Source organism: Oratosquilla oratoria, chromosome 23 (genome assembly GCF_046742065.1).
Source record: "Oratosquilla oratoria isolate Oo_2021 chromosome 23, ASM4674206v1, whole genome shotgun sequence".
In the NCBI taxonomy this organism is placed as follows: Eukaryota; Metazoa; Arthropoda; class Malacostraca; order Stomatopoda; family Squillidae; genus Oratosquilla; species Oratosquilla oratoria.
The window spans coordinates 9,528,602-9,544,695 of record NC_134799.1 but is presented as its reverse complement, the minus strand read 5'-3'; the positions used below and the strand labels follow the sequence as shown (position 1 = coordinate 9,544,695).

Here is a 16,094-nt window from a genome sequence, read left to right as displayed (position 1 = left end):
AGGGCTGCGAGGCAAGATACCTTCGGCCTCGGGTAAACAGCAAACCATAAGAATATCTATATGTATAGTGTGCCGGTGACATAATCGAAGCGTGCTGGTCTCAGATTTGCTTAGTTGTGGGCTCGAATCCCGCACTTCTCTTAGATTCCCAGCAGTGACTGTTACCTATCCCAAAAAGCCAAGCGTATAATAAAGCAAAGGTAACTGCTTCGGCCGCAGCAAAGCGCCTCCTGACCTAGGCTCTTAATTTGCGCTGGGGTCAGAAACTACGCTTTGTAGTAACTTTTGTTTTTTCTTTTGTTCTCCTACAGATGGTCTCCACGGCCCCCGAGGAAGGAGGAAGAATCTCTCCGGGTGTGGTACGGGTTGCCCACATACTCGAGGGGCCCCGCCCACACGTCCCCATCACCCGTCCTCCTCAGCCTCCTCATCTGTTGCATAGCCCTCGTCTTCCCACAAGGATGAGCTAGCTGCCCCTGGGCAAGAGTGTCAACTGCCTCTTTTCATGTTTTCTACTCCACGCCTCAATTTCTCCCTTTTTTCTTGTGCTCCTAACGCCTCTTGCTCCCTCCACCCCGAACACGCGCGAGCCAGAGAGGTGATGCTCCATGGCCAGCAACTCTCAAGTCCCACTCGTCTTAGCCGCTCAAGAAAAAGGCCGAAGTTGACTTGGCCGGCGCCATTTTGTTCCGACTGGTCGAGGGTCTGACCTGCAAGAGGTCTGACCTTTGTTCTGACAGGTCATAGGAGCAGTCTCATTACGAAGAGGGTCAGGAGTCAACTGATCGTAAACCTTCTTTGGGATTCGCCAAGAAGGACAGTGTATACTTCCTCAGCAGTGCATACAGTGTATTCGGACGCCAAGAGACGAAGATTTTTTTTTTTTTTTTTATACAATTCCTCACGCGATCACAACACCGATGTCGGATATTACAGTAATATTCGCAAGTTTTTGGGCTTTGGCCAGGATTTTTTCTCTCTTCCATGGATTAAAAATGCAAATCCGTTAGTGTTTACGCCCACCGTTGCAAACCAATCAGTGGGCGAGCCCAAGTGAGCGTCTTGAACATTGACAACTCTGCGAACGAAGAATAAAAGTCGAGGCAAACTGGAAGTGTCATACACTTGTGACCAGTGTACGTGGGCAAATCCAAACATGAAACCAAAATGGCAGATCGTATTAAAAAAATGAAAACTAATATACACAACTGTTTACATTTTCCCTTGCCATCCTTAAACTGTGAAATTCAAATAACACGCTCGCGTCAGTGTAACGGATTTAACGATCTTCGTTTGACGTCACAAAGGTGCCCAGTCAAGTGGCGAGAACGATTGTTGACGTCTAATTTGCGAGTGCCACTCTCGCCTCTGACACTGATGCCATACGCTTTACTGTGTCGAAGCCGCCCAGTACGACCACCACCAACACCACTAACACCACCACTACCACCAGAAAAATCAACCAATCCAATTGTCAAATCCCTCCTCCGGAACCGCCCAGCCAATCAAAACGCAGATCTTAGGAAGTGTTTCTAAGGTGTATTTGTAAAGTTGTTTCTTGGTGTGCCCTAAGAGCACCCTAGTCGTGTGTGTGTGTGTGTGTCTATGTCCGTGTGTATGTCATAAGGGAAATGAACTTAGTGTTCACTTGTACACCCCCTTCGTTTATACTGGGCGTGCATGTACTAGTGTACATGTATTTTGTGAGCATGTACGCGTGCAAGACTTTCAGTGTTCATTGTACACCCCCTTTGCGTGTGTGGGTTCGTGTGCATGTACTATTTTGTTGTACATGTGCAAGATGTTTCGTGTTTGCTGTACACCCATACCTCATGTATATTCCAGGTAGGATAGAGTATTGCTGTACTTAAATTTTTTAGACATAAGCACGGGATCACCTCAATCGCGGTAACTTTGGTTGATGAACCGGGAAGCGTCAGCGAGCCCAATAGGAGGGAGGAAGTGGGTTACACAGCCTCCCTAGCCCAGTCAGCCAATCAACCAACCAACCAGCCAGCCAGCCATGAAGTCGTCACCCAGGCGCCGACTTCACTCGTCAATTGCATCAATTGACTTCATTTCCCCCCACGAAAACGTCCCGGAAGTACTCGTGTTCCACGGCCGAAGGTGAAGTGCGAAGGAAGTCTGTCAAGGTTCCCCGTAGTGCTCAGAACTCGCCGCAGACCGAAGCTTGTACTCGCTCGAAAGTTCCAGTGCCGCGGCATTTTGGATTCCGATTGCTAGAGTCTGTTTATTAGTGTAAATCAAAATACGCACACGCGCGCGTGCACACACACACACACACACACACACACACACACACACACACACACCTCTTTCTGGCTCCCTTCTGACGTCATCACCCCTTAAACATTGTGACGTATTTTACGGATTTTGTTCCAGATGAGGACACGAGGGGGAGGGGGTGACTGCGAACAGGGTCCGAATCGATCGAGACCCCTTCTGACCGTAGTCAAACACCCCACCTCCACCCCCACCCCACCCCGCCACCTCCATAAAGTCGCGGGACCTCAACCAGAACAAACATCGTAAAGTGTGTCGCCGTGTTGAAGGTATTGAATGTAGGTTCGAACTCGCTGACCCTTGTTCAACCTTTCTGACTACACAATGAGGTTTCCCTCGGCTGAATAAAACCACCAGGCGATGGCGACAAAGGGCTAAGAGGTAGGAATCCAAGGTGCGTTATACGTACACATCCACCCCAGGGACATGATACATGTTTGTATGTGCACACACACACACACGCACGTGATCACGAAAAACAATATTTACATATATGTGTGTGTATGTGTATATGTATATATATGTATATATATATATATATAATCATATACAAAAAAAAACAATACCACAGTCGGAGCAGAAAAAGACTGGAGACGGTTGTCTATATATTTTAACTGCAAACTGCAGTCCTCTTCAATAGTACAGAGGTAGGAGGATGTTATCTACTGAAGACGACTGTAATTAGCAGTCTAAATATATTGACTCCCCGTCTTCAGTATTTTCCTCTGATCCGACTGTGATATTAATTGTGATTTATAAACGTATTACTCCATTTTTCATCACACACACACACACACACACACACACACACACACACACACACACACACACACACACACACACACACACACACACACACACACACACACACACACACACACACACACACACACACACACACACACACACACACACACACACACACACACACACACACACACACACACACACACACACACGTGAGCGAACAAGCAGAAGCAAGCCATCTTGAATTTTTCTAGTCATGCAGTGAAGGCGTCGAGAAACTAAGTCTGTGAGGAACCACATTAGGAACCTTTCCACACCGAGAAGGACGTCGAGGCGGTCCTTTTCCGATAGAACCAGCTCCTCCTGCAGTACAAGTGTGTTTACAAGTGTGTTTACAAGTGTTTGTCACTTATTTCGCCGTGGACGATCGAGGAGAGAAGTTTGATAAAACTAAGGTCGATTTCTTTGAAGTAAGAAAAGGAGTTTATGTCTTTTGCATGGAGTACTGTAGTTTAGTATCTCCTTGATCTTTGTCATCTCCCCGTGCGTGTATGCGTATGTATGTGTGTGCGCGTGTGCGTGTGTGTGTGTGTGTGTGTGTGTATACATGTGTCCCTGTATGCGCGTGTGTGATTCACCATGGTCTTGGATCACGTTTTGGACTCGTGATCAACAGCTATTTCCCTCCCGGAAAAGAGCTCAGTGCTCATATATCTGTGTCTGTACGTGTGTGTGGGTGTGTATACGTGTATGTATGTACGTGTTTGTACGTTTTCGTCGGTTTAATTGTCCCGTGGCCCCAAGCCCAGTGCCATATATTTCCTGACAAATGCTGACGGAACAAGTCGAGCTGACAAAGTGACAAAAATCAGACACTGAACGCCCTTCGATGGAATAAAATCGACTGACGTTTGCTACAACGAAAGCGAGACAGCGAGGCACAGTACTAGAAGAGAATCAAGACTAAATCGAAGGCGATGAGTACCGATAGAGTGCAGTGATTAACGGATTAGGTTGGATGTACAGAAGTCTTTCCAAAGCTAGAAGACATATGGCGGTAGAAAGATAATATTGACGAAAAATTACAACAACAACAAAATCATCTCGTTATCAGGGATTTTTCGAATAGTCTGTAGTTAGACAATAATGTTAATAAAGTTGGGAAAATTCTCCAAAGGGATGTATTTGACAACTACAAGTTTTATTCTTCTGCTGTAACTAGCTAAACGAAACCTCACTAATATTGAATTGGCCAGTAGTACTCGTGGAACTTGCTTAGTGTTAGTGGGACGAAACTTGACTTAGTGAACGCGACGGACGGACGACAGTGACACTGAACACACTAAGAAGGGTACACACTGACAAAAACCCTGACAGGTACATGCTGACGGATTTCGGCCCGTTCTGATGGGACAGAAGAAAAAATTTGCTGACAGTAAGCTAGTGTGTATACGTAATTTAAGTAAGGGATTTTTTGTATAGATTCTTCGACAGCTGTAACAGTATTACTATGATCTAAATAAGGTGCAAGGATATCCGTATGCCCCCCATTCCCCATCCCCCGTCCCCCTCTCCAGCCCCCATTCCCCCTCCCCTTTCCCCCTCTCCAACCCCCATCCCCCTCTTCCTCTACACTCCCTTCACCCTCTCCAACCTCCATTCTCCTCATTCTCCTCCTCCTCCTCCCCAATCCCCTCTCCAACACACTGACAACGCCTGTACACCGAATTCTTTCACCAGGGGTAATCCCTTCCCTTCTCTTCCCTTTCCTCCTTCCTTTCTCTCTTCCCTTCCCTTACCTTTTCTTTTCCTTTCCCTTGTCTTCCTTCCCCTTACATTACCTTTCTTTCCCTTTCTTTCCCTTCCTTTTATTTCCCTTCACGTTCTTTCTCTTCCTTTTCTTTCTTTCTTCTTCCTTTCCTACCCTTCACTCTTTTGGGAGAACGTAGGACAAGGAATCCTTCATAGAGTCAGAGGTTGGGATAGGATACAGGGGCGTTCGGTAAAGTACAGGAGAGTGGAACAGGACGCCTAAGAAACAGGAAAAATATCTCCTCTTACAGGGTGGGAGTGGGAGTGGGGGAGTTAACACACTCGCGCCTACGTCATCGACTCCTTGAAGGGGGGGGATGGGAGTTGGGGGGGGGAGATTAATAACGGTTGGGGGAAAGGAGGAAGATGGTGTTGTAGGGGAGAATTTGTGTCCTTTTATTTGAATGGCAAGTATGATATTTGAAAAAAAAAGTCCGAAATACCTCTGTCCATTTTAATGTAAGGAGTACCGGTAGTTGTGAAAGTCAGTAGTGGTAGACGGGTAATGGTATCAAAGTGCAACTTTTACTGCGTCATGTCGTCGGTCGACAATGGCGAGGGCAAGAAGGGCATTCCAGACGCCTCTCGCCCAGCCGTTGTTACATACTAAACTAGAATACGTCTTTGCTCCTTGATACCATCGATGCAACCACAAAATTTGGTCGATTCAGGAGGCAGAGGTCATTGTATGATTATATACCTCGGAAGTGGTTGCATGCAAATGGCCGTGGAAGAGCGATCTTCAGCTTTCGACAGTAATTCCCCTACTTAATCTATCCACTTCTCAAAACCTCATTTTCTTAAGACCGAATAATACGTTAAGCTGCCCCCCCCAACTACCCCCAATATATTTCTTTTGGTGTCTATTTATAAATCTACACACGCATGCACACACACATAATGTCTATCTCGATTTTTGTGAGTCAGATACACGCACTTCACCACAAACTATTTTCACTAAAAATTTCCTTCGTTTTGTGTCTATACATCCCTGTGTCTTCTGAGTAAACCATTGATTTGTGATCAGACGTTGCTATGGTAACGGGGCAAGACTGTAAACATGAAATGATACAGTTAAATGATGCATTTTGCATCCAGTCGTCCTGTATAGATTCCAACATCCCTCCATTCTTCAGCGGTCGTTGCGTCTTTCTTGCGCGCAGTGCCCTGTGACCGCGTCTGTGTCGTTTCTACAGAATTCTTGTATGCCGTTAAGGAGAATAGATTTATAAGACCCTAGATACGAAGACCTGTTGTATAAAGTATTGTACTAGGATAAAGTTGATTATATCTCACATCTACAATAGGAAAAAAAAAACAGACCTGTCAGGCTTGGTGTTTCATTTCAATCCTGGTGACGTCATGTCGACAATGTTTTTCAACTTGGAAAATGTCTCCCTCACCAGTTCTTCGTGTTGATAATATTCTGGGAGAAAATCCTGGTGTTGCTGAGAGCTGGCCTCCGATTCCCAGCTCAGGGAGCCCAGAAAATATCCTGGTAAACCTGGCAACATCCTGAAAAAGGAAAAGAAATCTGGAATATTGTACAATATTAGCAAAAGACTAAGATAAGGCGATACAATCCACATCATCACTACACCATTGAGGGTGTCATACAATGTAGTGATATTGTTAGAAGAGAACCAAATAACATTTTCACAGAATACTGGTGCACTTGGATACCAATAAATAAACAAATGCGTTAACAAATGAATAAATACATACATAAGTAAATAAATTAAATTAGATATTAAGGTCTTTCCATTTCGTTTCTGTTCCTGTCCACGAACATCACAAGGCTATAAGTCGTCCCTGATTACGACGCACAAGAAACGTCTGCGGGCCTAAGAGGCCTCGAGACTCCCAAGAAGGCACAAGAAAACCCACGAGTCCTAGGGGTTCTTAAAGACACTGAAAAAGGCCCAAGGTAAGCACCCCAAAGAGGTTCCGGCAAGTCCAACGAAGCCCTAAGACACCTCAGCCCTCGAAGGATCCAAAGAGGCTCCTTGAAAGGCCCTGAGAGGACTTAGGAGCACCCCTACTCCCGAGAAGTCCTACGAGCCACCCTCTCCCAGATATGCACCAAGATCCTCCCAATATGCCCCCCCCCCCAGAAGACCCCGAGAGACGTCAAGAATCCCTAGGAAGACCCAACAGACCGTGATAAGTCCCGTGATTCACTAGAAACGGCAGAAAACTCAAGAAGACCTCAGGAAACCCTAAGAGGTTCCAGTAGTCCTACTGAAGGCAGAGAAGTTTATAAGTGCCTCATGAGGTCCCACAGCACTATAAAGAGAGCCATCTGACCCTAAAAGACCCCAGAAGGTCTTCAAAAGATTCCTCAAAATATCCTTAACAGGACCTTGAATACTACGAAGGCTGGAGAGACCCCACAGTTCCTCAAGAAAGCCTCAAAAGACCACCAAGAAGACCTCAAGAGTTCTTCCAGAGGCTCTCCAGAAGGTGTTGAGAGAGGGCTTCCCAAAAGTACCCTTAATAAACACCAAAGGTTATAGGAGCCTTCATCCCAAGAGTCTTCAGGAAGACAAAGTAAAGAAACCTTAACAGCCTTTAAATTACCACCAAAAGGGCCCAAGAAACCTCAAAGCCATCCCCTTCCTCCCCTCCTCCCTTCCTCCCCTCCTCCCTTCCTCCCCTCCTCCCTTCCTCCCCTCCTCCCTTCCTCCCTTCCTCCCTTCCTCCCCTCCTCCCTTCCTCCCCTCCTCCCTTCCTCCCCTCCTCCCTTCCTCCCCTCCTCCCCTCCTCCCTTCCTCCCTTCCTCCCCTCCTTCCTTCCTCCCCTCTCCCTCTCCCTAAAAAGAAAACCCAGAAGGTGCCATGAAGCGCTTGAAGTACCTTTGATCACACTTAAGCTAGCACCGACACAGACGTTGTGTCACATAGATGCGTGCCAGAGAACTGAAGACATCAGCATAGAAGTATGGTTAATTTAATTAGCGTCAATGATACATTAAAAAGATTACAAGACTAACAGGCATAAAGAAATTAATTAACAGGACCTAATAACGAAGGAGAACGAAAACGGAGTGCTTATTGTTTGGGACACGATGTAAATTGAAGAAAAATTTATACATACATATACCAAGGCTTCTTCCCCCTTACAAGGGGGGTAGCCAAAAAGAAAAAGGCATGAAATAATTCCTACCCATTCCATCCCTGAATACACTCCACACCCCTCCACCCTCCCTCTTATCTGAGCACCTCCTGAATGACGGGTCATCCCTGCACCTTGTCCACTGCCCTGGGTCAGAAGCAGTGTCGCAAGACACAGCACATCCACAGCAAGGCCGCTTCATTAAATCGGCGACCCCCCCCCTCTCCGTCTCCCCATTGCATAAATTTATCAGATTGAAAATTAAGATATGTGAAACCGAAGTGAAACTGCTAACATTACTAAGGAGCTTATGTATAACAACTGATCATTTGACTATATAGTATATATCGAATACTGTGGAAATAAATTATCACCTAAGAAATATCACATGCAAAAAAATACATGCAGATGCAACAAATGCTAATCCATAACCATATAATCTGAACTGGACTACTGTAATACTACTATAAACTACCAAATTATATATTCAAACTACTACAAAAACAGAGCTGCTAGAGTTATAAAACAACAAGAATCATACAAAATAAATGCTTTCTTATTAAATTTCATTATCCAGAAATCTAAGTCTATCTATATATAAATATACCACGAGCTTTTCCCCCCTTATAAGGGAGGTAGCCAACTCAAAGGCACGTACCCACTCCCACCCATTCCACTCCCATCCACCACCCTCTCCCCTCTTCCATCTTAGCTCCACATGGATGACAGGGAGACTTAAGTATCTAATAGATAAACTGGTACTATTTGAATATTCAACAAATATAGCATCGAGACATGGATCAGATGAATACAGAATATCCGAACCACAATTGCATGAAATGATTGGGGCAAGAACCTTTCAAAAATGTTCCAATACCGTTCAAAATGCTTTCAGAGGATTTAAAAGACTTTCCAAAAGTGGAACACCAAGGAAAGGTCAATATATATATTTGAAAAGCTGTTGTGATCAAGGACTTTTAAGTGATGCATATAAACTATGAAACAAAGCGTGATCTTGTGAAGACGTTTGAATAAATTAACAAAGGCAGCCAGGGAAGGAATCTACTTGTTGGAATAAGAATATGAAAAGCCTACGCCAGGAGGCGCTGAGTAGCTGTGGCCAAAGCATTCATTTTACCCTGTTATGCGTTCTGGGGACTGTTATGGCAGATAACAAACAGTCACTACTGGGAATCTGAGAAGAGTGCGGGATTCGAACCCACAAATCAGCAAGCACGCTTCCGATGACGCCACCAGAGCACTCCTTGATGAAGGACGAACAAATGAAATCTAACGTTAAGATCAAGATCTTTTTAGGAATAGATTAATTTACCACCGATTTGAATTGTACGCGTAAATAGGCAAGGGAATATACAGTAGTAGATATTTTCATGGCTTAAGAATAATGTATTCCCATATTTATCCACTTCCTACTAATTAAGACAACACCATTAGGACAGAAGTGCTGGTGAACTTGCGGATATCATACCTACCACTTATTCTAAAAGAATGCAATAAAACGTGCAAAGGAAAGTATGTGGAGTAGGTGTGCAGAAGAAAGATTAGTGCACGCATACACTGCGGACTTCAGTTGGGGATCGCTCAGTCCAAACGTGCGGCCTCAAATGGCGGGAAAAAAAAAATAAAGCAAAAAAATAAAATAAATAAAATAAAATAAAAATAGAATAAAATAAAGTAAAATAAAAACAAAATAAAACAAAACAAAAAAACAAAAATAAAAATAAAATAAAATGAAATAAAATGAAATAAAATTAATAAATAAATGAATGAAATTCCGACCGGAGACTGACTTCGGCTGGGACCCCCCACCCTCACGCCCACGCCCATGCTCCCAGCTCTCCCTGCCATCCACCTCGAGTGAGAGTGGGGGGGGGGGGGGAGGTTGTCCTCTGGGCGAGAATCAATTTCGATGGGGGCAAATTGTGACCGAATCGCCCGATCGCGGAGTTTCAGGTATCCTCGGATTAAGGACAAAACTGCCCTCTTCCCCCTATTTCATTTCATTCTATTTTATTTATTTATTTATTTATTTATTACACGACAGCTCAGATCAAAGACGGGGCCTGAAGAGGTAAGAAGGTCCCATAGCCTATCAAAAATGAACAAGTGAATAAATAAATGTATGAATAGATACAAATGGATAAATAAATAAACAAGTAAATACACATAACTATATAGTTATATACATGGATTAATTCATGAGTAAATGTCAATGAATACATGAATATATGCATAAATATATGTATGAATATATGCATACATACACACAAATAAATACAAATAAATCCATAAATAAATGCATAGATAAACAGATAAATGAATAAATGAATTAATAGATCAATTTGAGGACATAAAAAATTAAATGAATAGATAAATAGATCAGAGAAGGAAATAAATATGGATAGATAAACAAACACACAGACAATGGAATGTTACCCTCTCTGTGGCATTTGCCCTCAATCCAGGCGCTCGCAGATCGGCGACAAACTCACGCACCCCACCCCCCGCACCCCAGGCCAGAGACCACCTTCTCGCCTGACCCCAGGCCAAAGGCACAAGGACGCTGCACCTCAGGAGCCAGCAGACACGACTGCCCCTTGTACAGTACACGTGGGGGACTCCGCAAGGCAACAACCATAACCACCCTCCACCTCGCTCGACCTCCCCCTCACCTCGCTCGACCTCCCCCTCACCTCGCTCGACCTCCCACTCACCTCGCTCGACCTCCCACTCACCTCGCTCGACCTCCCACTCACCTCGCTCGACCTCCCACTCACCTCGCTCGACCTCCCACTCACCTCGCTCGACCTCCCACTCACCTCGCTCGACCTCCCACTCACCTCGCTCGACCTCCCACTCACCTCGCTCGACCTCCCACTCACCTCGCTCGACCTCCCACTCACCTCGCTCGACCTCCCACTCACCTCGCTCGACCTCCCACTCACCTCGCTCGACCTCCCACTCACCTCGCTCGACCTCCCACTCACCTCGCTCGACCTCCCACTCACCTCGCTCGACCTCCCACTCACCTCGCTCGACCTCCCACTCACCTCGCTCGACCTCCCACTCACCTCGCTCGACCTCCCACTCACCTCGCTCGACCTCCCACTCACCTCGCTCGACCTCCCCCTCACCTCGCTCGACCTCCCCCTCACCTCGCTCGACCTCCCCCTCACCTCGCTCGACCTCACACGAACACGAACACGTGCACATACGCGCACACGAACACAAACACACATGCATATACACGCACAGACACATACACACGTACATAGGTTCACATACGCCGACGCATACGCGTACGCGCTTACAGGAACACATGTACACACATGTGCACACACGTACACACGAATATATGCGCACATACTCGCACACATAAGAGTACACACATGCGTACACACACACCAGTTCCCCCAACCTGGCGAGATTAAATGTACTCGAAAATGAAGTCACCCACATCTGATAAAGCGACGCCCGTTAATGAAGCCTTATCTCTCGTAAACGAACAAGAAAACAATCCTCTGCTGCAGACGTGGAGAGTGTGCGAGACAAGACCTTCTGACGGTAAGCAAGAGACATGTTCATCCCTGCGTCATCAATTGGCACCAGACACTTAACAAACGCGTTCGATTTCCTGCGTCACGACTTGGGAAGTTCAGAATCCGTTAAATTACGTTCTACCCATCTTGTATTCAACCCACTTAAAGAAACAGAACTAGTGTTATCTATTGCTAACGTACAGAAACACGAGAATTTCGGGAAATTATGAAATTTTAGGGGAAATTTGAGAGGCTCGTCCACGAACGCAGCCGAAGGGACAAGGCGATGCCTTGAGTCGTCGACATAACACTCTTCGCCATTTGCACGACTTTACTAAATGGCTCCTCATAATCATTCAAATTAGTCCCCAAGCAATCAACTGTTAAGGTCCCCATGGGAACATTGGATCCGACTAGTCGCCCTTCCTTACATCCCAATTACGTTTTATCCCAAGTCATGTTTAACAAAATTTTTTTTATAAACGAAACAAAAATAAATGAATAAATAAATAAATAAGTAAACAAGTAAATAAAAGTGAAAATAACAAATAAACATATCAATAAAATAAAGATCAATAAAAACAAAAAAAGTATCTGCCATCTCATTGTGCATTATACACATACATGCATACACATACATGTACATGCATATACACATGCACATACATATACGTACATGCATATACATATATACATACATTCATATACATATACAGATACACGTATAAGCACCTAAAATACTCGTACATATTTTCACATAAAAACAAGAAAATAATATAATTTATATTCAGTTGTTATTCCAATATAAGTAGTGTTACGATATCCTGTGAAAAGTGGGGTGGGAGCGTTCCCCACTTTGAAAATAGCTGCGGGGTTGGCAATCGCATTTCCCGTCCGGTTCTCTACTGCGTTCCAACCACAGGACAACAGGCAAGCAGCAAGACACGGAAGAGTCGGAGAAACAAGAGACTGAAGAGAAAGATTGAAGAAAGAAGAGGAGGAAGAAAGTGAAGAAAGTAGAGGAGGAAGAAAAGAAAGTGGAAGAAGAAGAATAGGAAGAATGGTTAAAAAAAAAAGATAAAGAAGAAGAAAGGACAGATGTTATGAGAGGGTCTCCGTTTTCTTTGATTATGCGGAATAAAAACAAACACTAAGAAAACCCACTAGTTTGGCTGACCCTTCGAGACACATCAATGGAACCAAAGGAAGGGGAGCGGAGGAGAGTGGGGTGGACAAGGAGGAGATACAGATGAAAATGATTGGGGGAATGAAACGAGAGGGGGGGAGGGGAGGAAGGGAGTTAGAGAGAAGATAAAGAGTGCGAGGGGGGAAGTGTGGGGGGGGGGAATTGGACGTCGGATATGGCAAGCTAGTTTGTGATAATGGCCAATACGAGGAATAGGGTGATGGCGCGATGTTAGAGAACGAGTCTAAGGGGAGATTGAGAGCAAGGCTGAAGGGGGGGAAATGAGAAGAGCAAATAGGGTGACGCATTGAAGAGAGGGGAGGAGGGGGAAGTGGGAGAGGGGAGAACGAGAAACAAAACATACTACTCATTAAGAGACGGGGAATGTTATGAGAGAGGTGGAGAGGGAGAGAGAGAGGGAGATGGGGAGAGAATGGTGCATGAAGAAAGAAAAAGGAGATTTTGGGCATTAGGCAAACACTGGCTATCTCTTCTTGTTTGTGTGTGTGTGTGTGTGTGTGTGTGTGTGTGTGTGTGTGTGTGTGTGTGTGTGTGTGTGTGTGTGTGTGTGTGTGTGTGTGTGTGTGTGTGTGTGTGTGTGTGTGTGTGTAAGATTCACCATGGTCTTTGATCACGTGTTGGATTCATGATCGACAGCTATTTCCCTCCCGGAAGAGAGTTCAGAGCTCATATATGACCGATCTATGGGTAATGCTGTGACCTTACACGCGCACACACACCCAACTCCCCGCCCACGAGAGTTGGAGTAACGAGCCGCAGCACCGTTATACTGAAATTATTTCAGCCATGAGTGGGATTCGAACCCGGACCGCCGTATTGGCGGCCACGAACGCTGCCACTGCGCTATCGTGCGCGTGTGTGCATAAATAAATAAATAAATAAATGAATAAATAGATAAATAAATAAACACACAAATTATATATATATATATATTATATATATATATATATATATATATATATATATATATATATATATATATATATATATATTTACCTACAACAATTCACAGACACGCTCAATTTATTGATATACAAAATTCAACAAAAAAATAAATAAATAAATAATGGTAAATCTCTGCGAAAGTGCCGAAGCAATAAAACACCGAATTAGCTTGGATTGCAAAGTAGGTGGCTGAGGTACATAGTTAAGACCTTGGCAGTATATTTGTTTACAATTAGGCACTAATCAAGTATGAAACTCATGAGGCCCTAAATTACCGAATTAGCTTGAATTGCCGAGTAGCGATATTGAGTTTTCTTACTTTGTAAAGTTTTCAGTGTTCAAATATGTTCGCTTGTTTGTCCACCATGCCTCTTCAGTTTATAAAATAAAATAAAAATTCGATTGAAGGATGGCATAGGACATTAGACACAAGTTGTTGGAAACCATCCAGATATATGGATGCTTTTCGACTCCCTGAAGAAAGAACGAAACACTAATTATGTCAAAGTCGATCAATACTTGGCTAGTACTCCATTTCAACCACAAAGAAAAATATCGTGATTCTTCTGAATGGATAGAAAAAAAATTGTGCAAAATTATCATTCGTATAGCAACGTCGTTGATTAATTATTTACGGGCAAGAACCCATAACCTGGCTTTCTGAACTTAAGAACAATTCATAGTTTTAAGTTTTATTATTTCCAACACTAAAGAATTTTAACATGTTTATTTTGTATTATTCTTGATAAATACTACGAAAGGAAAACCTTGTTTTTTTGATATCCTAAATAAAAACTATGAAAGTAATTATTTTCGATGAATTGTAAATGTCGATAAATTGAGCCTGTCGATGAACTGTCCGTGAATTGTCGGTAAATTCGCCAGATCCCGTGCGTGTGTATGTGTGTGTTTGGATATTTCGAGACCTGCTTCTTTCTCGAGCCCGGTCTCGAAGTTGAAGCCTCCCGTCCTCGAACTCTGACCAGGTCTCTGTCTCGTGCTTTCTGGCCTCCCTAATTCGAGCCAAAATCAATTCGAGGCCACTAATTTCTTCTGCTTAACATGATTAATTTTCATCGTATATCAAACGATTTTACGATAATTTTGAAATAGCTGGAGATGTCGACTGAGGCTGTCGCCATTGTCATTACACAAACACTATTTACAATTTTCTTTTTCTTTCTTTTTTACAGCGTGACCCTCACTGTCCTACATGCAGCAATAATCTACTTTGAGATCTTGCTTGATGGAAGCGCTATCGTTAAGCGCAGTGTTTTACGAGATTTAGCAAACGCACTCAACTGACGACACAAAAGATTTCGTTGTTGTAGTTCTCATTACTGTTTTCAATCAAATAAATATAATCAACCGATTCTGTTGTATCAATATACTCCAACAGTTCCACGAGGTCTTTTAGCTTTACATATATTGTATATACATACATATACATACATATATAAACATATGTCCACACATACACATACACGTGCATCCACATGTACGTATAGATGTACACATCCTCATACACACATACATAAACATATTTATACACAAACATACATACATATTCACACATACATATGTGCATACATATATACACATACATGTCCACCCATACACATACACGTGCATCCACATCCATATACATAGACATACACATCCCCATACACATATACAGTAGATACACAAACATACATTCATACATATACATATATTCATACATACACACAAACGCATACATACACAGACATATACATATATGCACGTTTGCGCATGCCTCGTACATACATTCGAAATACAAATAGTTGAGTATTGTACTTGAATACATTTTTTACAGCTTTACTATTTCTACCGTTGAAAAATTACGTATATTTTTGGCATTTTCAATTACGTATGTCATTTCTGGTATTATTTGTAATTAATAGAAGCCGATGAACGAGGTTTCTGCACTATATTTTAATAAAGGTTACATTATTTCTATCTATTAAGTTATCTTCAGATCAAATTAATTCAATCTATTTACTTTCGGACGACAATCGGTTTCACTTTTTTATGAGATATTTATGTGTATATATATACTCCCCTTGTGAAATTTGATAACAAGTCATTGGAAGGTAATAACAGTATTATTGAAATTTTACTCGCTGTTTACTTTCACGATATAATCAGTCCCCCCCTCTCCCCCTCTTCTCCCCCCACTCTCCCCCTCCTTCCCTCTCAACTTCCTTCCCTCTCCCTCCCCCTCCTTCCCTCTTCCTCCCTCTCCCCCTCCTTCCCTCTTCCTCCCTCTCCCCCTCCTTCCCTCTTCCTCCCTCTCCCTCCCTCCCTTTCTCTCCTCTACCTCTCTCCCGTCTCCGCTTCTCCTGGTATTCTCTCTTTTTCTCTTTCTCATTAATATTGAACAT

The 16,094-nt window shown here is 43.5% G+C and overlaps 1 protein-coding gene across 3 annotated transcripts in view; it reads left to right on the top strand.

Moving 5' to 3' along the window:
* LOC143037962 (metalloprotease TIKI1-like) overlaps positions 1 to 14,982 on the top strand; it is a 436,427-nt gene extending 421,445 nt beyond the window's left edge. For 2 of the 3 annotated variants that reach the window (XM_076206694.1, XM_076206693.1), the window contains one exon: positions 312 to 6,547. In XM_076206694.1, the coding sequence (XP_076062809.1) occupies positions 312 to 465 (154 nt within the window). In that variant the 3' untranslated portion in view covers positions 466 to 6,547. Of the gene's footprint in view, positions 1 to 311; positions 6,548 to 14,882 lie in introns of those variants that run through there. The other variant, XR_012967541.1, reaches the window with a different exon arrangement.
* Positions 14,983 to 16,094: the final 1,112 nt, after the last annotated feature.